At 34.5% G+C, this 22,683-nt stretch overlaps 6 protein-coding genes across 6 annotated transcripts; 3 read left to right on the top strand and 3 right to left on the bottom strand.

Moving 5' to 3' along the window:
* Positions 1 to 647: 647 nt before the first annotated feature.
* BX664DRAFT_325270 (RNA polymerase I-specific transcription initiation factor RRN3) lies at positions 648 to 3,967 on the bottom strand. Its single transcript, XM_051543991.1, has 4 exons — positions 3,647 to 3,967; positions 2,735 to 3,026; positions 2,410 to 2,672; positions 648 to 2,329 (listed from the first exon to the last, which is right to left on the bottom strand). The coding sequence occupies exons 1-4, from the start codon at positions 3,887 to 3,889 to the stop codon at positions 950 to 952; spliced, it is 2,178 nt and encodes a 725-aa protein (XP_051403193.1). The 5' UTR covers positions 3,890 to 3,967; the 3' UTR covers positions 648 to 949.
* Positions 3,968 to 4,160: 193 nt separating this feature from the next.
* On the top strand, positions 4,161 to 6,186 carry BX664DRAFT_292190 (uncharacterized protein). The gene is made up of 4 exons (XM_051541977.1): positions 4,161 to 4,193; positions 4,272 to 4,585; positions 4,655 to 4,755; positions 4,840 to 6,186. The coding sequence occupies exons 1-4, from the start codon at positions 4,187 to 4,189 to the stop codon at positions 5,912 to 5,914; spliced, it is 1,497 nt and encodes a 498-aa protein (XP_051403192.1). The 5' UTR covers positions 4,161 to 4,186; the 3' UTR covers positions 5,915 to 6,186.
* Positions 6,187 to 7,481: 1,295 nt separating this feature from the next.
* On the top strand, positions 7,482 to 7,868 carry BX664DRAFT_370614 (uncharacterized protein; the record flags this gene model as incomplete). The annotated part of the gene is made up of 1 exon (XM_051548642.1): positions 7,482 to 7,868. The coding sequence occupies one exon, from the start codon at positions 7,482 to 7,484 to the stop codon at positions 7,866 to 7,868; it is 387 nt and encodes a 128-aa protein (XP_051403191.1).
* Positions 7,869 to 9,343: 1,475 nt separating this feature from the next.
* Positions 9,344 to 17,008, bottom strand: BX664DRAFT_70014 (uncharacterized protein). The gene is made up of 5 exons (XM_051549698.1): positions 16,848 to 17,008; positions 16,341 to 16,705; positions 13,817 to 16,221; positions 13,389 to 13,737; positions 9,344 to 13,310 (listed from the first exon to the last, which is right to left on the bottom strand). Exons 2-5 carry the CDS (start codon positions 16,594 to 16,596, stop codon positions 9,493 to 9,495), a joined length of 6,828 nt encoding a protein of 2,275 aa, XP_051403190.1. The 5' UTR covers positions 16,597 to 16,705; positions 16,848 to 17,008; the 3' UTR covers positions 9,344 to 9,492.
* Positions 17,009 to 17,347: 339 nt separating this feature from the next.
* On the bottom strand, positions 17,348 to 17,812 carry BX664DRAFT_325262 (uncharacterized protein). Its single transcript, XM_051543990.1, has one exon. The coding sequence runs from the start codon at positions 17,776 to 17,778 to the stop codon at positions 17,524 to 17,526; it is 255 nt and encodes an 84-aa protein (XP_051403189.1). The 5' UTR covers positions 17,779 to 17,812; the 3' UTR covers positions 17,348 to 17,523.
* A 2,096-nt stretch (positions 17,813 to 19,908) lies between these two features.
* BX664DRAFT_325261 (uncharacterized protein) lies at positions 19,909 to 21,612 on the top strand. Its single transcript, XM_051543989.1, has 3 exons — positions 19,909 to 20,032; positions 20,140 to 20,810; positions 20,890 to 21,612. Exons 1-3 carry the CDS (start codon positions 19,956 to 19,958, stop codon positions 21,330 to 21,332), a joined length of 1,191 nt encoding a protein of 396 aa, XP_051403188.1. The 5' UTR covers positions 19,909 to 19,955; the 3' UTR covers positions 21,333 to 21,612.
* The last annotated feature ends 1,071 nt before the right edge of the window (positions 21,613 to 22,683 follow it).

Here is a 22,683-nt window from a genome sequence, read left to right as displayed (position 1 = left end):
CATGTTCATTTTACAGTCGTGAAGACAATGGTTCGATTTTTTCAAATGGCTTTTTCTCTATATGGAGCAAGTTAACCAATGAAAAGTCATTATCCGTTGTTAAGCTACTTTTTAGCAGTGCAGCCAATGGGAAAGAGAATTTGAGGTTTGGAGGGATGAAAAAAAAGTGGGATGGATTTTTTTAATTTTACAGCCAAAATTTTCCAATTCCCCAGCTAAATTTTGGCTGTAAAAAAAAATTGTCGAGGGGTCATCAGGCAATTTTTTGAAAAATCGATGAAATCCTTTTGGTGATCATTGTACATTAAGTGGCAGGATAAGCGATAAAATGACATTAGATGATATTACTACTTTTTTGAGAGGAATCCAATGGTGGTCATTTTATTGGATGATGATCATTATTGGATGAGGGATGAGTGTTTTTATTTTTATTTTTTAATTTACTCTATAAATTGGGAGGTAAGGTATAAATTATTATTAATGCAAGTGAAAGAGAATGATATCATTTATGTTCAGTCTAATTTTGATGCGATGATGATGACTTTTGAGTCAATTATAAAAGCATAAAAGAGTACATCTCTACCTCACGTGGGGTTACACGGGGTGATTTATTTTTTTTTTTTTTAATTTACTCTATCAATTGAGAGATAAGGTACGAGGTGATAGAGAATAATTTATGATGGTTGTTTTTGTAAAATAAAAATTAGAATATATTCAGATAGGCTATCATTTTTGATCAGGTCATAATAAAGTCTTAAGATTTTGGTGTTCAACACAAAATGCAATATGAATAATTTTATTTGATAAAATTTATAAAATGGAATGAATAAAACTAAACGATGAGATGAGGAAGTATATGTATGAGAAGAAGGAAGGGATATACTAGAAAAAAAAAAAAAAAAAAAGTTGTGTGGAAATCCATAGTTGTATCAAAAACTGGTTGTTATTTTCATAAAAATTGAGCGGGACTGGGACTAATGCTCATGGCTGTCATGCCTGCAGACATATCATCTTCATCTTCGGAATCACTGTTGTTATCATCGTCGTCGGAAGAGTCATCATCGTCTTCTGTAGGAATCCATTCAAAGTAAATACCTTCAATAAACTTCCGGCTACCTTCCAGCTTGTAAGGATCAAAAGGGAAAAAGGTTTGCACAGTACGTAATAGATTTTTTGCACCTGTTGCTGATATCGCGTTGACATTGGTTCCTGGTACCATAAGATCCTTGTTCCTTTCCAAAAGAGGGTAGATGTACATAAAATGAGACTGATGAGCTACTTTGGCGAATTGTCGGACCACTGGAGGAGAACACACTTTGAGTGGATGGAATCGGTTCATCAATAGTCGAGGCATATTGCGTAACCCATGACACCACTTTTTACCATCTAATGATTGTAATTCTTCACTTGATGCTATTGTAGATTGAGTCACCTTGTGATCATTGATTCCTTCCATTATCAGATCATCATCATCGCTGTCATTATTGTTGAAAGTATCCAATCCATCTTCGTCTCGTAAAATCAAATCACGCCAACGGAAACAAAAAATATACATGATTGCTTGCATTGAGGCATAAAATACTTCATATTTATCCGTACTGTTCATATTGTTCATGTTGTTGAGACTGATCGTAGCTTCATGTTGATCCAAAAGAGTTTCACACCAATGGCAAAGAGTGGACATGGCACGCTGGATGGTGGGAGCCATCATAAACTTGGCACGGGCAACATAGGATGAGATATAAGCAGCTGCAGCAATTCGGGTTACATTGGGACGAAGAGGGTCAGTAAGATGTTGGAAAAGATGGTCCAAAAAGTGATCGGTATAATGTTGATCCAGAGAACAAAAATAGAAGAGTAAGAATTGAGTATATCTTGATTTTAATGTCTTGAGCACTGATCGATCAAAGGTTTCTAATAGAATATGATACATTTCAGATCGCAAATCCATAGTTGAGTATCGTGTCATATTATTGTTGTTGTTGAAAGAAGTCGTCAAGGTAACAGGTGAATTGGTTTTGGCACAAGCTGCAAAGTGAGTAAAAATTAACTGCATCAAAGAATCCAGTCGTCGTACCATCGACCTTACTTGACGCATTTGTTTTGATTGAGAGGTTGATTGGTTTTTGTTGTCCTCATCATCATCATCACCAAAATCACTGTCCACCTCTGATTCCACATTATCCAAATCATCCCCAGAATCATCATCATCATTGTCATCATCATCGCTGTCACTATTATCGCTATGATAGTCTTCGTCAAAATTCATATTATAAGTACCAAATTCCACATCTTCATCCAAATCATCCAATTCGATCTGAATATGAGACTAAAAAAAAAAAAAAAAAAAAGTGAAAACGTCAGAAATCAAGAACTGCAAACGTAAAGCCAGAAAATATTGTAACTTACATCAATTTTGACCAAATGATCCACCAAAAGGGACATGATTTGCTTTCTTAGAACTGGGACATAATCCATTACTTCGATAATATTCTTGACATAAGCTGCTTGATCTGCCGTACTTCGTTGCTTGAATGGAATACTGCGTTGGATAGATACATATAAAGAGTTGGATGCAGTAGGAATTAAATCCAGAATGGCTTGTAATGCTTGATGATGACGAGAATAAGCGACAGATCTTGTAGTTGTACTGTAAGGAGGTAGTTGGTAGCCTAAGAACAGAAAACAAATAAAGTTAGATACATTCCTTTTATATTTATATATTTGAACTTACGATATCGGAAACCTTCAACTATACAATTCAACGCCGGTACCACATAGAACGAGTGAGCAGATACAAGATTCCTCATAAACCCAATATAAGCATCAACAAAACTTGAAGAGCGCACAGACCAATCCAATTGAAGAATAGCAACAACCAATTCATGACAATTTCGATCCAATTGTGACACACATTCAGAGAGAGTGATGACCCAAACATAAAGTTGAACAGTAGAAGGTGCGTCTACTTGTTGATGTTTTTTCGTCAGTTGTCCAATCAATTCATTGTACTTGGCTGCATTTCCCTATGAAAGACAAAAAAAAAAAAAAAAAAAAGAATCAGTTAATACCTTTTCATAAAATAACAACCAAATTTTCCCCACAAAAAAAGAAAACAAATCGTGTAAAAAAAAAAAAAAAGATCAAAGGTAATAATAGGAACCACAGAACCCAAAAGATGATATAATAAAATAACCGTCAAATCCTTTTTTTCTTTTTTTTCATCGTCATCAATGAACACGATCTACTTTCTCTTTTTCTTCTTTCTTTCTTCTAATAAGGAAGAGAGAGCGAAAAAAAAGAGGGGAGCAAAATGGTCATCTATATACTTTGAGGGGACCCACCAAAAAGTATTCTTTTTGCCAAATAAAAAATAGTGACAAAACAGCATAACACCCGAACGCACTAACCCTTTCAATGAATCTACTCCAAATAGACACTATGATGTCCGTGAAGAACATAAAACAAGCATCAGGATATAAAAGATATCAATGAAAAAGGAAGGCGGGGAAAACCATTTTATACTGACTGAAGAACTGTTCCAAAAAAAAAAAAAAAAAAAAAAAAAAAGCCCACAGATCCACCGCAGTAAGACAGAAAAAAAAGTGTAACCAAAGTAAACAGAAGATCTATTTTTTTCATTTACCTGACTATAATCCCGTAAAGCACCTTGAATAAAACCTTTCATCATAAGTTTCTTGTATTTCATTTCTTCCTTTGATATGCTTTCAATGCTTTGATCCATAGTAGATTGAGTGGTATTATTGACAACCGTAGGTAACACCGTAGCACTTGCTTTCTGTGATTGCTGTTGGCCTTTTTGTTCCAATACTAAATCATTGATCGGTTCCATAGTAACTTTTACTGAGGTTGGTGAAGCTACAGGCATGGCAAGTAATATAATCAATTACAAAACTACAAATGTAAAAGAAAGAGAGGAAAAAAAAAATGAAAAAAAAAAATTTTCTTTGAATGGCTGACGTTTTGTTAAGGCTCCGCTTGTTCCGGTTGCTTATTTATTTGGGCTTGACCCTTTTGGTTTCACAATGGGGTCAAAAAGAAGGTCCACCTGCCATTTATAGATATATAAAGAATAAAAATCATCAATTTTTTCGTCTTTTTTTCTTCTTTTTTTTTTTGTTTTTTTTTACTTTATTTTCTTTTTTTTTTTTCTAAAAATCACAAAATGCATGGTAATCGTTTAATATGATGTTTTCAGAAAATAAACTAATCGATGTTTTTTTTTTATTATTATTATTTCTTTGTTTAAGCTCAATCATCACCTTCTCAAGAAGATCCTTCTATATTATCTACTGATATACCTATGACTTTGATTCCTTCTTCTTCTTCTTCGTTGACAAATAACTCTATTAGTCCTTATAACTATCTCTTACAAACATCAATGCCAATATCAACCGTTCACACTAGAAGCGATAATCAATCATATTTACATTACGATCTTCTTCCCTTCGATAACAAAGTACTGGAAGATCAATGTCAATCCACAGATCTTGCTACCATTATTACCAGCCTCAATGACCAAGTTTCTACCAATTCATTCTACTCGATAGATAACAGTGATCAGGTAAATTCGAAGAAAGGTAATCTTATTGGCTGATTTGGTTAATATTCATGTAACTTTTCGTTGTTTTAGAATCATGCTGAGCGTCATGCGCCACTCGGATGTGAGCCATTACCATTCCACCAATCCTTGGCAACACCAGCCTCAACCGGTTTTCAACCTCCCTCAACAAGGTAAAAAAAAAAAAAAAAAAAAAAAAAAAAAAAGACCTTAAAAAGGAATTTCTTATTCATTACATAGTTTTCTTTCTATCTTAGCCCTCAGTCACTATCACCATACTTTTATCCAATCATGGTCGAATCAACTATATTTAAGGAAGAGAATATCTTGGCAATGGAGTCCACTGGAGGAACAATCATTAACAATCATCAATATCAACAGCATCAACAACATAGGCAATATCAATCATATCAAGAACATCAGTATCATACATTGACTTATTCAACACCGCATCAATCATCAATGGTCGCCGCTACACCTCCAACTTGTTCGTCATTACCTCCCATCATATCATCTACTTTTTCTGATATCATCCCTTCTCATATACCATTAGCATCATCTTCATCATCATCATCATCATCATTGGTACCTATTCACTATCCGAAAATGACATATTCTTCTTCTTATGCATCTCACTTTACCCAGTCGATTCATCAAAATCAACAAAGACAACAGGAATTTACAACTAGCCCTGATCCAATTTGTTCGATAACAACACCGTTACTAGCAATCACAGATACCAACCAAGCATTAACTACGAATCCCGCTACCAGTAGCATCACTTCAGGTAGATCATCAACGATGATTTCTCGGCCATCATCACCAATACCTTCAAGGATAAAAAGTCAAAAGGATTACCAATGTGATCAATGTGGTAAATCATTTCAAAGGGCGTACAATCTCAAATCACATCAACTCAGTCATAGCAAATTACGACCATACGTGTGTCATTTTGAAGGATGTCCTTGGCGGTTCTCTCGGCCTCATGATTTACGGCGTCACGAAAAGAATTTGCATGATGATCATCGTCTTCGTCGTCGTCCTTACGGCTGTAAAACTTGTGGAAAAAGATTTGTGCAAAAAGATGCCTTTGAACGTCATGCAAATGGTGATGCAATATGTCGTCAGGTATCCTCCATGTTGACTCATGCTGCCTCTCTGGATACTTCTTTACCAACATCATCAGCAACATCATCAGCAACATCTTCAGCAACATCATCAGCAACATCATCAGCAACATCATCAGCAATATCATCAGCAATATCATCAGCAATATTATCATCACCGATATCATCAACAGTGAATTTTTTCAACCAAAGTCAGGAGAAATAAAAAAAAAAAAAGGTGGCCGTAATGAATTGATGGAATTCTCTGACACTGTATGATACCCTTCACTTAGTGATCAATCAATCGCTATGAATACAAGCTCATGACAGGCTAGGACTATTTTTGTATGGTATCCACTTGGATGTTTGACTTACCGTGTCTTTTTTATCTTTTCTATTTGATTCTCTTGTGTTGATCATCATTGTTATTAATAGACTAGATATTTACCAACATTAGAAATAAAAAAAAAAAAAGCCATCTGGGTTTAAATGATCTTATCTCATTCTATGTAGTTGTTCTCTTTTTTTTTTTTTTTTTTTGGTTCCTGAAATTTATCATTATTATAGTGAATGATTGTTTGACTTGTCTTTTTCATTCATTGAAATGTCTATCATTGTGCTTTAATATGCATTTCTAGTAATGATATTCGTTTACGTTATATGGTAACAACGTCATTTGTATTACTCTGTACTTTGGAACTAACGAAAGAATATTTGAGTCATTGTACCTCCTTCAAATCGGATGATTTAATAGAAATAGAAAGATTTCTACTTCTCTGATAACGGATGACTTCGCCATGATATAAAAGGAAACTGGGATTCAAATATGCCTTCTTTTGACCGCAATCTCAAGGATGATCTCTTTTTTTTTTCAACTCTTCTTTTTCTCTTGAAAATAACAATACTGTAAAACGATGCTCACCACGTCTTTGAATTGTGCGTGTATGGAATAAATTACCAATGGTTAAAGTAAGCGAAAAAAAAAGATCGGGTGAATGAAATAAAACTCTCTGTATTAATCCATCTTCCATATTCTTTTTATTTCAAGATTCTGTAAAAGGTGAAACTGAATGGATGAATGACAAAGGACGTAAGTGAAGTTATCAAAAAAAAAAAAAAAAAAAAAAATCAGTCGATATTAAAACGTTTTTACTACTAGGTATATATGGATAAAAATGGTGAATCGAAAAAAAAAGTAGATAGAATAGACAGTTTAGATTAGAAAAAATTGACTTCTTTTATCATCCCTTAGCTAGATTATATATATATATATATGACAATAAAACCTACTTTTATATACAGATGATAATAGAAAGGATATGTTGTGTATTTAATATCAAAATGGATGTTTATACTTGAACGGAGGAATACATATACGGAGACATATAGGAATGCTGGATCAGTAAAAAAAGAATCAACTGGTTACTCGTCGTCAACTTCTATCACTCCCATTAGAATGTTAGGAAAAATTGTCATTTACACGTTAGCGAAAAGCTTAATATAATGAAGATGATCGTACATCCCTCAATATTTTAAACTTTACTGATGTATATATTATTTTTTTTTTTTACCATACCTTTTGTAATCTCCAAACTATTCTATAAATCATTATGAATGTAAGAAGCCTTTGAGAATGATCATCATATCCTCGGAAGTTTTTTTAAGGCTATCATTATAATTAACTATCTATATATGATCTCTAAAATATATAAATACAAGAAATTTCTTTTTTCTCTCTTTTCTATTCTTTTATATCTCCTTTTATTCTGTTCATCATCATTCATTTAATCAATATGAAAGCATTTATTGCATTATTCTTTACCCTTGCCATGGCTCTTACTGCCTACGCACAAACTAATAATCCTCAAATCTCCGTTTACTATCGAGGATCTACTACCCCTATGCGTGTAGGTTATGGTACTTGTGTTCCTGCTAGAAATGAAGCCAATGCTGCCATCACCTTGGCTCTCGTACCTCACTTCTCCTTATGTACATTGTACACTGATGCCAAATGTACAACCAGAGCTTTCCCTGAACCTTTGTCTCTTCCTCTTTTCCCTGGTGTCGCATTACCTCTTCCCGCCGGTTCTTATAGTTGTACTCGTTTGTTCCAAGGTCGAAACACTACTGCTCAACAACAACAACAACAACAACAACAGCAACAGCAACAACATTCTTAAATTCTCATTGGATTTAATAGATATACATATAATTTTAATTATATATGTATGTGTTTTATTTATACTTAAGTGCGCCCGTTTTTAGTTAACACAATAGCTCTAAATAAAAGAAAATAATCAAGTTTTTGTTATTTCTTGATGATGATGATGATGATTGATTGATTGATTGATTTACATATATGGATAATCATTCTTTTTTTTTTTTCTTTGGCAATATGATCAATTCCTGCTTCTGTTGATCGGTTAGAGTTAGGTATAATTCTTTACAGATTGTATTCAATTTCAATTCTTAAAATCCTACCTAGGTAATTCATATATTGATTCCAAAGGGGATTTTGTAGGGTAGCCTAAGGTATGATGCATACATTGAAGGAGGTGACACAAAACAGTTCCTGTGTTCACCTTTTCCTTTTTTGATTTCTTTTTTTTTTTTTTTTTGTCTTTTTCGCTCTTCTTTTTTCTTATTTCTTTTTACTTTTTCTTTTACTTTTTTTTTTTTTTCTCTTTTCCTACATCCTTGAATGTATGACAAAACAATTCAATAGCTCAACTAGTGACGGAATATATCAAGTTTCTCTAAACCATGACACCTCTTTTTCTTCCATTGACATTCATCCTTTAGGTAACTATCGTATGGGTTGGCGTATTCACGAGAAGGCAATATACAACTAGTGAAGGCAGAAGTGAATGTATGGAAAATTATTCAGAGTCGAACTCATCCCTTAGTACCTCCTTTTTGTTCTTCTTTTTTTAGATAGGTAATATGTACAGAAAAGATGACCATATTCAAAGGATAAACCAGAAAGAGACCTCTCAGTATTCAATGGATATCAATAACAACCCATGAATTCGTTCTTTTTTTGGGATAAGACTCGTTTTAGTGTCAATGGATGTATCATCACTACTGGAACAACAACAATGAAATGAGGAGGCAAAATAATAGGACAGTTGGATAGAATGGTGCAGAATCTCTGTGAATATGATCATCATCAATTATGAATAAAAGGTAATAAAGTGCAACTCATGAAATGATGAAGTGGGAGATATAACGATCGCTCATTTTACTTCGTACTTTTTTTTTTTTTTTTTTTTTGTTAGTGTATCACATCGTCAACAGCAATTGGATTGGCTGGAAAGAACAGGATCCCACCATTATTATCGATCCATACAGACATATCTTTATACACGTTCATCTTCCCTTCATATACCATCATTACTGAAATGGCTAGATTTGTACAGACTTAGGTATCACTTTTTTTTTTCGTCCCTTCCCCAGATTATAGTTGATCCCCCTTTTTTTTTTTATAATTTGACAAAAGACTTTTGAATAAAAACTACAAATCAAACAAAAAAACCTTTTTTTTTATTGATAAAAAGAAGATCGAAGAGAAATAAAATTCACTGCCAAGATTATTTCACCTCCATCGATCCAATTTTTTTTCTTGTGAGTCTAAACTAAAATGTATAAAAATGCTAAATGAAGATATGTATAAAATAAATAACCAATCAACCGTACACCAACGTTCCCATCATTCAAATAAAAAGATAAAAATAAAAAAAAATGTAATAATAATAATAATAATCATAATAATAATCATAAAAAAAAAGTATGTATAAAAATCATCTAACCTCGAAGGTTACCCATGACCAAAGCCAAAAGAGCCATACGCACATAGAGACCATATCTCATTTGTCGGAAGTAAGCAGCACGTTGATCAAAATCGACTTCTGGTTCAATTTCATTGACACGAGGTAAAGGATGCAACACAATCATTTGAGATTTAGCCTTGCTGAGCATATCATTGTTCAAAATAAATGCATCCTTGACAGCATCATAAGCTTCTTCAGAATCGAACCGTTCCTTTTGCACACGAGTCATGTAGAGCACATCAGTCTTGTCAATCACTTGATCCAAAGAGGAATACACGTTTTGAGTCACACCAGCAGCAGCCACTTCATCCATTACTTCTTGAGGCATGGCCAATGAAGGAGGAGCCACATAATTCAAAGTTACTTGATAATATGCCAAAATCTTGACAAGACTGTGCACGGTACGACCATTCTTCAAATCACCCACCAAAGTCACAGTCAATCCATTCACAGTTCCCAATTCTTCACGAATAGTAAACACATCAAGGAAAGCTTGAGTAGGATGTTCACCAATACCATCACCAGCGTTGATAATAGGCACCTTGGAGTATTTGGCAGCCACTTGAGCACTTCCAGGTTGAGGATGACGGAGAACAATACAATCAGCATAACAACCAAGGGTACGGACAGTATCAGCCAAAGATTCACCCTTTCTTACAGAAGAAGTAGATGCATTCACAGATACAACCTTACCACCGAGACGATACATGGCAGCTTCAAATGATGCTGAGGTACGAGTTGAAGGTTCAAAGAACATAGTACTCAACACACGACCTTCCAATAAATTGATTGATCCATAAAGTTCTACCAAATTGCGCATTTCGTGAGCCACACCAAATAACAAATGCAAATCATTGCGATCGAATTGCTTGGACTTGAGAATATGATTGCGATAGAAGGGAGATCGGTTGAATACACGAGCCAAGGAAGCGGTGATTTCATAGCGAGGAGAAGTATAAGAAACCAATTGTTGATCAGCAACACCAGCCAAACGTACAGGATCAGCAGCAGGTACCAAACGAGGAGATACAGAATCCAACACCTTTTCAGGGACAGGCATAGCTTCAACGAGCTTGGGTTGACCGGATGTTTGAGACACATCAGTAGTAGTGGTGGTAGCTGCAGTAGTAGTATTGCTGGGAATCACTTGTTGAGCTTGTACAGACAAATCACGACCGAGGTTACCTTGGGACTTACACAAACCATCCATAAACACAGTCTTTTCAGTCATCACAACACGATGCACAGATCCGCTAAGAGTACGACCTTCCAAAGGTGACCAATGAGCAGAAGAAGTCTTGAATACATGTTTGCGATCCACTTCCACTTCGACATAAGTATCAGCTTGAGGTACCAAACCAAAGATACGACGAGGATTTTCGTATAATCGATCAGAAATATCCTTGAGTTGTAATTTTCCTTGGGCAACAGCATTCAACAAAAGAGGAAGAGCTTCTTCGATACCAGAAGCAACTGAGGTAGGCTTACCAAGTTCTTGAGCCAAAAGACGAGGAGTAGAACCAATAGAGAAACAATCCACAGCCTTGATGTTCTTCCACAAAGCATCTTGATCCTTCTTGTTAGGGAGTAATTTGGTATTGTTGTATTCTTCAGAGGTCAAGAACAAAGCATATACGCACACATCACAGCTGACTACCAATCCCTTCTTCTTACTAAGTTCAATCAAAGCCAAATCATCCTTGCTCATCACATTGGTAACATGAATAACACGGTTGTGTAAAGAGGCCAACAAAAGAATGGAAGCGAGATCAGTACCCTTGGCATCAGTGATCACTAATTGAGAGCTAGGCCAGGATGAGAACACAGAATCGAAGATAGAGACATTGCCACTACCAATCTTGTCAGTGTTGATGTAAACAGAGGCAGCATCAGCAGCAAGAGATCCAACGGAACCAGCATTATCGGCGGTCGCGGTAATGTTGAGGAGATAATCGGTATGAGCAGCTTTGTGAGCACTGGCCGTCACAGTATCGATACTAGTAGCGTCGTTGACATCTTCTGCAATGGCGGAAATGGTGGTATAACCAGCACAGACAGAGGCTTTGGTCACATCTGCGAATTCATCAGCTTGACCCAAATAAGCATTGACATTGAATAAACCGGGTAAAACAGCAGTGGTGTTGCTTGTTTTGTAATCCACACCAGTCACTTCGAATTCCTTCATACGAGCAAGAGCTTCAACAAATACCTTGGCACACTTGACATTAGTTAACAAAGGAATAGAATAATCCACAGCCATACGACGAGAGCGATAACCTTTAGACATGTAAGAAGCAGGGCGACGGTAACGGTTGCGAGATGGCAAATTGATGTACATATCGATCAAATTGTTGGACAAATGTTGTTGCAAAGAGTATTCAGCCTTGAGCTTGTCATCCACATCACCATCCAAAGTTTCTAAATGTTTGACAGGAATATCATGTTCTTGGATAAAATCGGCGGTACCTGTAGTGGCGAAAAGGGTGTAGCCCAATTGATGCAATTTCTTCACAGAAGGTAACATTTCTTGTTTTTCCTTGTAAGAACCAATAGACAACAAGATGTTCTTTTTAGGGAGAGTGAAACCAGTAGCCAACAAAGCCTTAAGATAAGCAGAGTACTTGTCCTTACCAAAACAGGCCACTTCACCAGTGGAAGCCATTTCAACACCGAGAATAGGATCAGCACCAGATAAACGACTGAAAGAGAATTGAGGTACCTTGACACCAACATAATCCTTAGGAACAGATACCTTGGGATAAGCTTCCACGGGTAAACCAAGCATAGCATTAGTAGCCATTTCAACCAAATCAATACCCATCACCTTGGATACGAAGGGGAAGGAACGAGCAGCACGCACATTACATTCAATAACCTTGATTTCATTGTTCTTGGCGATGAATTGAATGTTGAAAGGACCAGTGACGTTCAAAGCACGACCAATCTTAGCAGTAGCATCTTCAATCTTGCGGATTGTTTCAGGATCCAGATCTTGAGGAGGAAGAACCAAGGTAGCATCACCAGAGTGCACACCAGCATTTTCAACGTGTTCAGAGATTACATGCATGATCATCTTACCATCCAAAGCAACAGCATCCATTTCAATTTCTTTGGCTTCTTCAATATACTTGGAAATAACCACAGGATGTTCACGAGATACAGCTGCAGCTTCCTTGAGATAAGAAGCGAGATCATCCTTAGAAGATACAACATTCATGGCTGCACCAGATAAAACGTAGGAAGGACGTACAAGCACAGGGAAACCAACAGTTTCACAGAAACTTTCAGCTTCTTCATAAGAGGTCAATTCTTTCCACAAAGGTTGATCCACACCAATACGATCACACATACGAGAGAACTTGTATCGATTTTCAGCATTGTCAATCATTTCAGGAGAAGTACCAAGCACCTTCACATTTTGGCGATAAAGAGGTAAAGCAATATTGTTGGGAGTTTGGCCACCCATGGACATCATTACACCAGCAGATTGTTCAATTTCATAAATATCCATGACACGTTCCAGGTTGATGTTTTCAAAGTATAAACGATCGGCTTCATCATAATCAGTAGACACAGTTTCAGGATTGTAGTTGACCATGACAGTCTTGACACCCTTTTCACGCAAAGTACGAATAGCACGAACAGCACACCAATCGAATTCAACAGAAGAACCAATACGATAAACACCAGAACCAAGAACCATAATACCATTGTCATTAAATGTAATGTCGTGTTCAACAGCATTGTACGTCATATACAAGTAATTTGTGAAAGCAGGGAATTCAGCAGCAACTATCAACAATAAAAAAAAAATCATTAGCCACACGTTCTCTATTTTTTTTAAAAAAAAAAAAATATCATCCATCTTACCAGTATCGATTTGCTTGACGAAGGGAGTAATACCATATTCTTGACGAAGACGACGAACGGCCAATTCATTGCTGTTGAGACGAGTGGCAATTTGGCGATCAGAGAAACCAAGTTGTTTAGCAGAACGAAGTAAGTTGCCAGGAACATTTGTCTTGTTGAATCCATTCAATCGGTTTTCAAGGTTCACGATACGCATTAACTTGTTCAAAAACCATTTATCAATCTTGGTCAATTCCCAAACACGATCCACAGTATATCCATTGTGTAAAGCATTAGCAATAGCAAACAATCGGGTATCAGAAGGATTGCTTAATTCAACATCAAGATTGGTGGTACCCACAACATCATTCTACAAAATAAAATAAATAAATAAAAAAAAAAAAAGATTGAGTTGATATTGTTCTTTTTTCATTTTATATAACACTTACTTCACTGAAACCAGAGAAATTGTAATCAATTGCACGAATAGCCTTTTGGATGGTTTCTTCAAAGGTACGACCAATAGCCATGACTTCACCCACTGATTTCATAGATGAATCCAAAGAAGTAGAGACACGGTTGAACTTCTTCAAATCCCAACGAGGAATCTTGACCACAACGTAATCCAAAGAAGGTTCGAAACAAGCACAAGTAACCTTGGTGACACTGTTCTTGATTTCATTCAAAGGAATACCTAAACCGAGCTTAGCAGCTACAAATGCCAAAGGATAACCAGTAGCCTTGGAGGCCAAAGCAGAAGAACGAGAGAGACGAGCATTGACTTCAATAATACAGTATTCCTTGGAGAAGGGGTTCAAAGCATATTGAATATTACATTCACCAACAACACCCAAGTGACGGATGACATTGACAGCTGTAGTACGTAACATGTTGTAATCTTCATCAGACAAAGTTTGAGATGGAGCCACCACGATAGAATCACCAGTATGGATACCAAGGGGATCAAAGTTTTCCATGTTACACACAGTAATACAGTTATCACGACAATCACGTACCACTTCATATTCAATTTCTTTCCAACCCTTCATAGACTTTTCAATCAACACTTGAGGAGAAGTAGCAAAAGCCTTGTTGCAAAGAGCGATAAGTTCCTTTTCATTGTCAGCAAAACCAGATCCAAGACCACCCAATGCGAAAGCGGCACGACAAATAACAGGATAACCAATTTGTTTGGCAGCAGCAAGAGCTTCTTCATGATTCACAGCAGAGGCAGAAGGAGCACATTTTTCGTTGATTTCATAAAGAGCTTGAGCAAACAAATCACGATCTTCTGTAGTAATCACAGTATCGATTTGAGTACCGAGGACCTTGACACCGAGAGATTCGAATTCATCCTTGAGTTGAATACCAACATTGAGAGCAGTTTGACCACCAAAAGTGACATAAATACCATCAGGTTTTTCAAATTTGATGACCTTGCGTACATATTCAGGAGTAACAGGAAGGAAATAAACCTTATCTGCCAAACCCTTTGACGTTTGAATAGTGGCGATGTTGGGATTGATTAAAATAGTGTAGATACCTTCTTCCTTCAAAGCTTTAATTGCTTGAGAACCAGAGTAATCAAATTCACCAGCTTGACCGATAGACAAACCACCAGAACCAAGAACAAGTACCTTCTTGACATTGACACGAGGATACTTGGCGGTATTTTCTTCAGTAGTACCACCAGGCATTTCGACAGGCATCAATTTGTTTTCATCGACACATTTCTTGACAGTGTTGATAAAGACATCGAATAAGAATTCAGTATCACGAGGACCAGGAGTAGATTCAGGATGGAATTGGACCGAGAAAATAGGAAGAGATTTGTGGATAATACCTTCGTTGGAACCATCATTAGCATTCACAAACAGTTCTTGGAAATCAGAGGGAAGAGAAGCAGTGTCAACAGCATAACCATGATTTTGAGAGGTGATGTAACAACGACCAGATAAGAGATTGGTACAAGGAATGTTGTGACCACGATTACCATACTTCATTTTCATTGTCTTTGCACCAGCAGCCAAAGCCAACAATTGATGACCCAAACAAATACCAAAGACAGGTTTCTTTCCTTCCTTCAAGAAAGTACGGAGTCGAGTAAAAGTAGTATTGATCATAGTAGGATCACCAGGACCATTGGATAAGAACAAACCATCAAAGGAATCATGAGGTTCGGCAGTGAAATCATAATCCCAAGGAACAACCTTCAATTCTACACCACGATGAACAAAGCAACGGATTTGATTGTACTTCATACCAACATCAACAGCAATAATACGTAAAGTACGATCACCAGCTTTGGTCTTGATAGCATTGATAGGGTCAGGTTTGTAAAGTTTTGGTTCCTTGATAGAGACTTCAGCGACCAAATTGCGTTCGTTAGGATCAACCCAGGCAACATCTTGATATTCCTTCATCCAACGTTCAGAACCATCAGTAGAATCAGTAGCAGGAGTCAAACCAAGAGCAGAAGCAGCAGAATCAATGACGGTAGAAGAAACAGATAACTTGGGGAAAAGGATCTTGCCAAGTAATACACCATTCATACGAATCTTTTTTGTTAAAGCACGAGTATCAATACCATATAAAGCGGGAACATTGTATTCCTTCAACCAAGCACCCAAAGAAGAAGAAGCAAGGAAATGAGAATAATCTTGAGCATAATTGCCAACAATCAAACCAGCAATATGAATTTCACTTGATTCAAAGTATTTTGGAATATCCTTCAATAATTCATCCATTTCATTACGATCGGGTACACCATAATTACCAACCAAAGGGAAAGTCAATACCAAGATTTGTCCACGATAAGAAGGATCAGTCAAAGATTCAGGATAACCCACCATACCTAATTTGGATAACAGCCGAAAATTTAAAAAAAAAAAAAAGAATATGATTTGAGTTATATGATTGATTTTAACATTTAATAGATCAAATAAAAAAATCACTATAATAATTAAAACTTACCAGTTTGGAAAACACATTCACCAGAAATACTAGCAGTTTCAGAACCAAAAGATACACCTTGGAAACTAGTACCATCCTTCAATACCAAAGTAGCCATAGTGACATCCTTGGGATCTTCGACAGCAGTAACAGGACGATGAGGAGCAGAAGGAGAACGAGGAGAAATAGTTAAAGGAGTAGCATTAGCAGCAGGAGCAGGAAGACGAGCACCCATAGTAGTAGCAGCAGCAGTAGTTTCATTCATTTTGGAAGTCATAATAAGAGAGACAAATAAATGTAGTAAGATATGATAATAAAAGTTCTATATGTAATTTGAGATGCTTGGTTGTATGATACAATAGTCAAGATGCTTGATAAATATTTGTCTAAATAGTCATTTAAAAAAAAAAAAGAAAAAAAAGAGTTTTAATAAAACTTTCTTTTTTTTTTTCTTTCTTTCTTTCTTTCTTTCTTTCTTTTTTGATCCATAAACAAAAATAATATTTATATCTTCATATAATAGCTTACATTATTATTATTATTTTTTTGGTTCAAAATGTCTTTGGCAGTGTCAACAGATTGAGGCAACAATAACAAAATAGAAGGGAGACAAAAATAGAAATGAATGGACAAAAGTGTGGAGAAGGTTTTTATTGTAGGGTATGGTTTGTTCAGCCAAGGAGCTGAAGAAGAACAAAACAAAAGATTGGCGACAGAGTTCGCCTTTTATTGGGAACGAGCGAAAAAAAAATTTTTTTTTACTCTTTCATTCTCCGCATAGAAGTTTAGGCTGTCGTAGTCTTTTTTGACACCAATCACATCTCATCTATTATTCTATCCTTGGATATGTTTCAATTCTGTAGATCAAAAGTTTTTATTTTGAAAAACATGGAGATAAAAAAAAACTGATATATTAGAAAAGATAATATAAAAAAAAAAACTTGGGATCATACTTTAACAAAAAAAAAAAAAAAAAAAAGGGAGTTTGAACCATAATATACTGTTGACACATATTGTAGTATTAATAGGACGGAGACACGTGAGTCATCATTTCTATCAAAAAAAAAAATTTTGACATCTAACACCAGCCACCCGATAAAATGATTACCCAATCTAAAAATCAAGTTTTTATTATAGATACACATAGAAAAAAAAACAAAAGGTATACAAAACATTATATTATAATACTAAAACTATATAAAATCTACTCCAAGTTGAATTCCAAAACATCAATATCCGATCCACGTAAAACACTATGTTCATATACACCCATTGGAGTTTCAAGTTTATCTATCCTAAACCTATTATTTTCCGCATCAGTTGCCTTGAAAGTACCTTGAACAATAGTACCTTGAGGTAAATGTACAGTGATTTGAGGTTGTTGTGTATTCATAGATAGCCAAAATGATAAATACCTACTTTTCAAATCTTCTTCCTTTATCTCGTTTGTTATATTCATGTTGTTGATTTATCCATTTCAAATATAAAAAAAGAAAAAAGAAGAGAGAAAGAAAACAGAAGGAAAAGAAGGAAAAAAAAATGAATGCGCTACGGAGTTAAAAATCTTGATCCACACCCTTGGGAGAGAAAAGCCCTGAAAAAAAAAAAATTCCAATTTTAAGTATCTCTAAAGATATGATGTAAATTCGGAAAGTCACTTTTATTTTTGTTATTATTTTCTATTATCATCAAGATGGTTACGCATGATGTCGTGTCATCTCCATGTTTTTTTAAAAAAAAAAAAAAAAAAAAGTTTTTTTCTTTTGGTACGACCAGCATGAACGTGGAACAAAAACATAGTTTGTTTAGTATAAAGGAGGGAAACCGATCAAAATCAATCAAATGAAAAAAGTTAACTCGGATTTTGTCCTCCGCTTTTTTCATGCAAACTCCAAGGATGATGATAAGTAAAATGGTATCATTCTTTTAAATTAAAAAAGAAATCATGCATCACCCCCTTTTTTTATGACCAAAAAAGAATGCAGTTGAAAGTTGAATACGTCAATAACATACATCCATATGATTTCATTCTCTTTTCTACTCCAAAGTTTAAAAATACCATATAAACACATGGATTTGTTATTGTTATTGGCGTAAACCGATCATGCTTTTTTTTTATTTGATATAGTATTGCCTCGATTTAGTAATCCGATACCAATGGACAATCCAATCGTTTCTTAATAAGAAAAAAAAAAAAGAGAATTCAATGATAATGCTACTCCTTCTATCTCGTCATTTTTTTTTTTTTTGCATGAATACTATATCATCATCGTATCAAGAAAAAGATAACTTGTTTTTTTTTTCTTTTATATCGGTTCATCATCAAATGTCATCCAGTTTGGACATGTATCTTTATGATTATTTGTAATATTTATTCAATAGCTAATCATCTACTAACTTAATGAGAAACCAGATAAATAGAAATAATCTGTATTGAATTTGCAATTTATACAGTATAACGTTTGTCTTGTTAGTGTCATCTTTTTATTTTTTATAAAAAGATGACTAAATAAAGAAAAAAAAATAAAAGTATTGAAGGACGGAGGTGAAAAATACAGTTTTGTGAACTAGAAAGTCCATCATCATAACAACGCTGATGAAACATCATAATTACTAACCTTACTAATATACGAAACTTGTGTTATTCCCTTCATCTTTTGATATTCGTATATGCAAATGTTACTAAAAAGATCAGTAGCTATCGTTTTTTTTTTTTGTTTTTCTGGATTTCTCTGACGACAATCATGTTAGTTTCTGTTAAAAGAGAAGAAGATGACGATGATATGATGATGATGATGGGGTGATATGATGTTGGGATAGTACGATGATGGATTGTACGATGATGGATTGTGCGATGATAGTATAATAAATGTAACGGATAAACAATAAAGAAAAAAAATAATAATAAATGATGATTGATGATACAATGGTATTATGAATGATAGTTAGATGGAAGATACTCGAATAATGATGATGATGATGATTAGAATCAACACTTTTTGAAAAGCCATGCTTAAACATAGGTTATACCATATAAAAAAAAATTTAAAATAAAATGACCACACACATATACACAGAAAACAAGGTTTGAATTCAGTTGCCGCCCATTCATCAGTACTACGTTACACTTCTAATTGGTTTTGAAAAAAAAAAAAAAAGGAAAGGGCTCTTGGATAAAAACCTTTATATTGAACATTATAACATTGATCATAATAAAATCCATTTACCAAGGACATTAAACCTTATATTAGAAGCAGGGTGAAGTGAGGAATGAACATATATTATAATCATATACTACTATAGAAACGATCATCTAAAAAGAACGTCAAAAAAAACAAAAAGGAACGACAGCTTGTTTGTTGTTGTTAAGTGAAAAAAAAAAAAGAAGGGGGTTGAAAGGTAAATAACACAAGAAAAAAAAAAAACTAGCCTTTTCTAAAAAAGGGAAACCACAGAGCCAAAAGAGAGAGAGAGAAAGAGAGAGAGAATTCCATGCTCCGACTTGTGTATTACACTGGCTTTTCAAATTTTTATAAAAGCCTGACATGAATTTCCTTTATTTGTCTTTTTCTTCCTCTTTCCCACTCTCTCTCTCTCTTTTTTTTTTCTTTTTATAATCATTATTATATCTATACTATGCCTGTACCTGTGGAATATAACAATGTACGTAGAATGAGTACAATCACTGTTCCAAATCATGATATCAATTTTGAGTAAGTTATATTATTATTATTATAGTTATTACATATATATACTATATACTCATAACCTAATCTTTTTTTTTCTTTTTTCTTTTTTTTTTTTTTTTTTTGGAAAAAAGTGCTTATGATTTTCAATTATATCGACCACAAACTGATGTCAAGGATGCTTTTGAATCTCGTGAATTGGAAGCTAATTTTTGCCGTGATTTTGCTTGCTGTGGATTGATATTGAACGATTTGCACGATTTATTACAACACTATGAAGAATGTCATGTCCGATTGGAAGAAGAAAGTGGTTTATACGAAGAAGAAGAAGAAGAAGAAGAAGAATCAAGTGATGATGGTTTACAACAACAAAAGGAAATTACAAATATGTCATCATTCGGAAATGGTGAAGATTTGGATTTACATCACCTGAAGAAGAAAGCCGCAGCTTATCTTACTGACCTTTATCAACAACAACAACAACAACAAAAAGATAATAGTGATGATGATGAATATAGTGAATTGACAGATGATGATGAAGAAGAAGATGATGAAGATCAAAATGGAAAACAACCTCAACAATTTCAATCTATTTTGACTGGTAAGAAACGATCTTTTGGACAATCAAATGCAATGGATATCTGGACGCAGACAGCTGTTAAGAAATTGGCATTGGCAACAAATGGAATTTCACCACTTAACCCTTGTCACCTTACTTCTTCTTCTTGTACAACTCCTGGTGCTTGTTTCACAGATGAAGATTTTTTGGCTCATGCTGGTGCTTTATTGGCTTCATCTGCTCACAGTAAGGTTTATAATATTCTGAAAAAGGAAATCCGAACTCATTATCTCTTTTTTTTTTTTTTTTTTTTTTTTTTATTTAGATCTCAATGCAGATAAACCATACAAATGTCCAGTACAAGGATGTGATAAAGCTTATAAGAATCCAAACGGTCTGAAATATCATAATCAACATGGTCATTGCAACTTGGTTACGGATGAAAGTGAAAATGTGATGGCAAAACCTTATCAATGTACTATTGGTGATTGTGGAAAACGATACAAGAATTTGAATGGATTAAAATATCATATTGAACACTCTCATGTCGCAGCTCTTAATCATACTTTGGCTACTTTTGGTTCTTCTTTATTCCAACATCATCATCAACAACAATATCTTCATTATCAACAACTTTTGGCTCTCTCATCATCGTCATCATCATCGTCATCATCATCATCATCATCATCATCATCATCATCTACCTCTACTACACCTGATTTATCTCCTTCCTCTTCACCAGAATTATCTTATTTATCATCCTTTTAAAAAAAATTAGGTTTATACTTTTATCATACATCATTTATCCATTATTATTATTATTATTATTCATATCCATTTTTTCCCCCTTGTTTTCTCGCTCTTCCCCCCCTTACTTTCCATCTTTGTCCATTTTGTACTTCAATCTCTTCTTCCTTATACATATAGTTTTGTAAATATTTCTTACCCCCCCTCAAAAAAAAATATCCAAAAAGTTTTTAGTTTTTATATCATTATCCCCACCAAAAAAGTTATTTTTCTTCTTCCCCTTTAGTATTGTTTTTATATATCCAATAAAGAAAAAAGGATGATTTTTTATCTATTACTTTTTTTTTTCCTTCTCCTTCCTACTCAAAATAGTTTATAAACAAATAAAGCAGAACCAACGTGATGATGCTTGTTTGATGTACGAAATTGTTAAGAATGGATTATCCTGTTCAATTTAGTTACATAGCATAAAACTCCCATGACCCATACATTCAATCATCTATCAGCCCCATCATAATAATAAATGACCATCATTATAGTCTAACACTATAAACATAATTGGTAGATAGTTTATTATCTAGTAAGAATCAACAAAATAAATCCAACAGAATGAATAAAAAAAAAAAAAAAAAACTAAACTAAAAACACCCTAATACTATAAAAAGTATGAACACTAAGGCCATTTGTATTCCAATTGTCCAAAGTTCGATTCATTCCCATCCCATTTCCATTCCAATAATTCGGATCGAATGCCATCGTCCCATTCCGTGATCCAAGCGATGATTATTTGTCGTTTCCTTTCTGTTGAATGAAAAGAAAAAGAAATGTTCTTTAGTTAGTAAACATCAAAAAATAAAATATTAAACTTACTTTTCCTAATCACGTCTTTAGTTCTTCACCTTTACTTGTCCTTATGACCAAAAAAAAAAAAAAAAAAAAAAAAGAGAAGGTGCAAGGTCATTACTAGGATTTTCTTTTATCGTTACCAAAAAATAATCTTCTTTCTATAAAAAAAAAAAGAAAAAGAAAAAGAAAAACAAAGATGATGACAGTTCTGTTGTTGTCTTTGTTCATGTCTATCGGTGATTCCATAAACATCGGAAGGATAACTTCACTAGGGTTCAACCCACCATTCCTCGTTGACTCTTTTTTTTTTTTCTATCTATGATAAATAAAATATAACAATATCTTGTGAGCTTAGCGTCCTTTTTAATATCAATATCTTGACATTACCTGATCATTCTAAGAAGAAGGAATTAAAAAAAAAAATGAAAAATGAAAAGAAAAACATGTGAGACCCAACTTCTGAACCAGTTTTTTTTTTTTTTTTTTTTGTTACCGTGGATTCCAGCTCCGAGTTTTTTTCTTTAAT

The sequence above is a fragment of the Halteromyces radiatus genome (assembly GCF_025201355.1).
Source record: "Halteromyces radiatus strain CBS 162.75 chromosome Unknown BX664scaffold_2, whole genome shotgun sequence".
Classification (NCBI taxonomy): Eukaryota; Fungi; Mucoromycota; class Mucoromycetes; order Mucorales; family Cunninghamellaceae; genus Halteromyces; species Halteromyces radiatus.
This window is presented reverse-complemented; position numbering and strand designations above follow the sequence as displayed.

Bases quoted from the DNA above. Each gene is read 5' to 3' on its own strand.
- BX664DRAFT_325270 (XM_051543991.1), bottom strand. From the start codon at position 3,889: ATGCCTGTAGCTTCACCAACCTCAGTAAAAGTTACTATGGAACCGATC. The intron at 3,027-3,646 runs GTAAATGAAAAA...TGTCTTTCATAG, and splicing joins CTTTACGGGATTATAGTCAG to GGAAATGCAGCCAAGTACAA. The intron at 2,673-2,734 runs GTAAGTTCAAAT...TTCTGTTCTTAG, and splicing joins AGTTGAAGGTTTCCGATATC to GCTACCAACTACCTCCTTAC.
- BX664DRAFT_292190 (XM_051541977.1), top strand. The intron at 4,586-4,654 runs GTAAATTCGAAG...TCGTTGTTTTAG, and splicing joins CGATAGATAACAGTGATCAG to AATCATGCTGAGCGTCATGC. The intron at 4,756-4,839 runs GTAAAAAAAAAA...TTTCTATCTTAG, and splicing joins TTTCAACCTCCCTCAACAAG to CCCTCAGTCACTATCACCAT.
- BX664DRAFT_70014 (XM_051549698.1), bottom strand. From the start codon at position 16,596: ATGACTTCCAAAATGAATGAAACTACTGCTGCTGCTACTACTATGGGT. The intron at 13,738-13,816 runs GTAAGTGTTATA...TTTATTTTGTAG, and splicing joins ATTTCTCTGGTTTCAGTGAA to AATGATGTTGTGGGTACCAC. The intron at 13,311-13,388 runs GTAAGATGGATG...TATTGTTGATAG, and splicing joins CGTCAAGCAAATCGATACTG to TTGCTGCTGAATTCCCTGCT.
- BX664DRAFT_325262 (XM_051543990.1), bottom strand. From the start codon at position 17,778: ATGAATATAACAAACGAGATAAAGGAAGAAGATTTGAAAAGTAGGTAT.
- BX664DRAFT_325261 (XM_051543989.1), top strand. From the start codon at position 19,956: ATGCCTGTACCTGTGGAATATAACAATGTACGTAGAATGAGTACAATC. The intron at 20,033-20,139 runs GTAAGTTATATT...TTTGGAAAAAAG, and splicing joins AATCATGATATCAATTTTGA to TGCTTATGATTTTCAATTAT. The intron at 20,811-20,889 runs GTAAGGTTTATA...TTTTTTATTTAG, and splicing joins ATTGGCTTCATCTGCTCACA to ATCTCAATGCAGATAAACCA.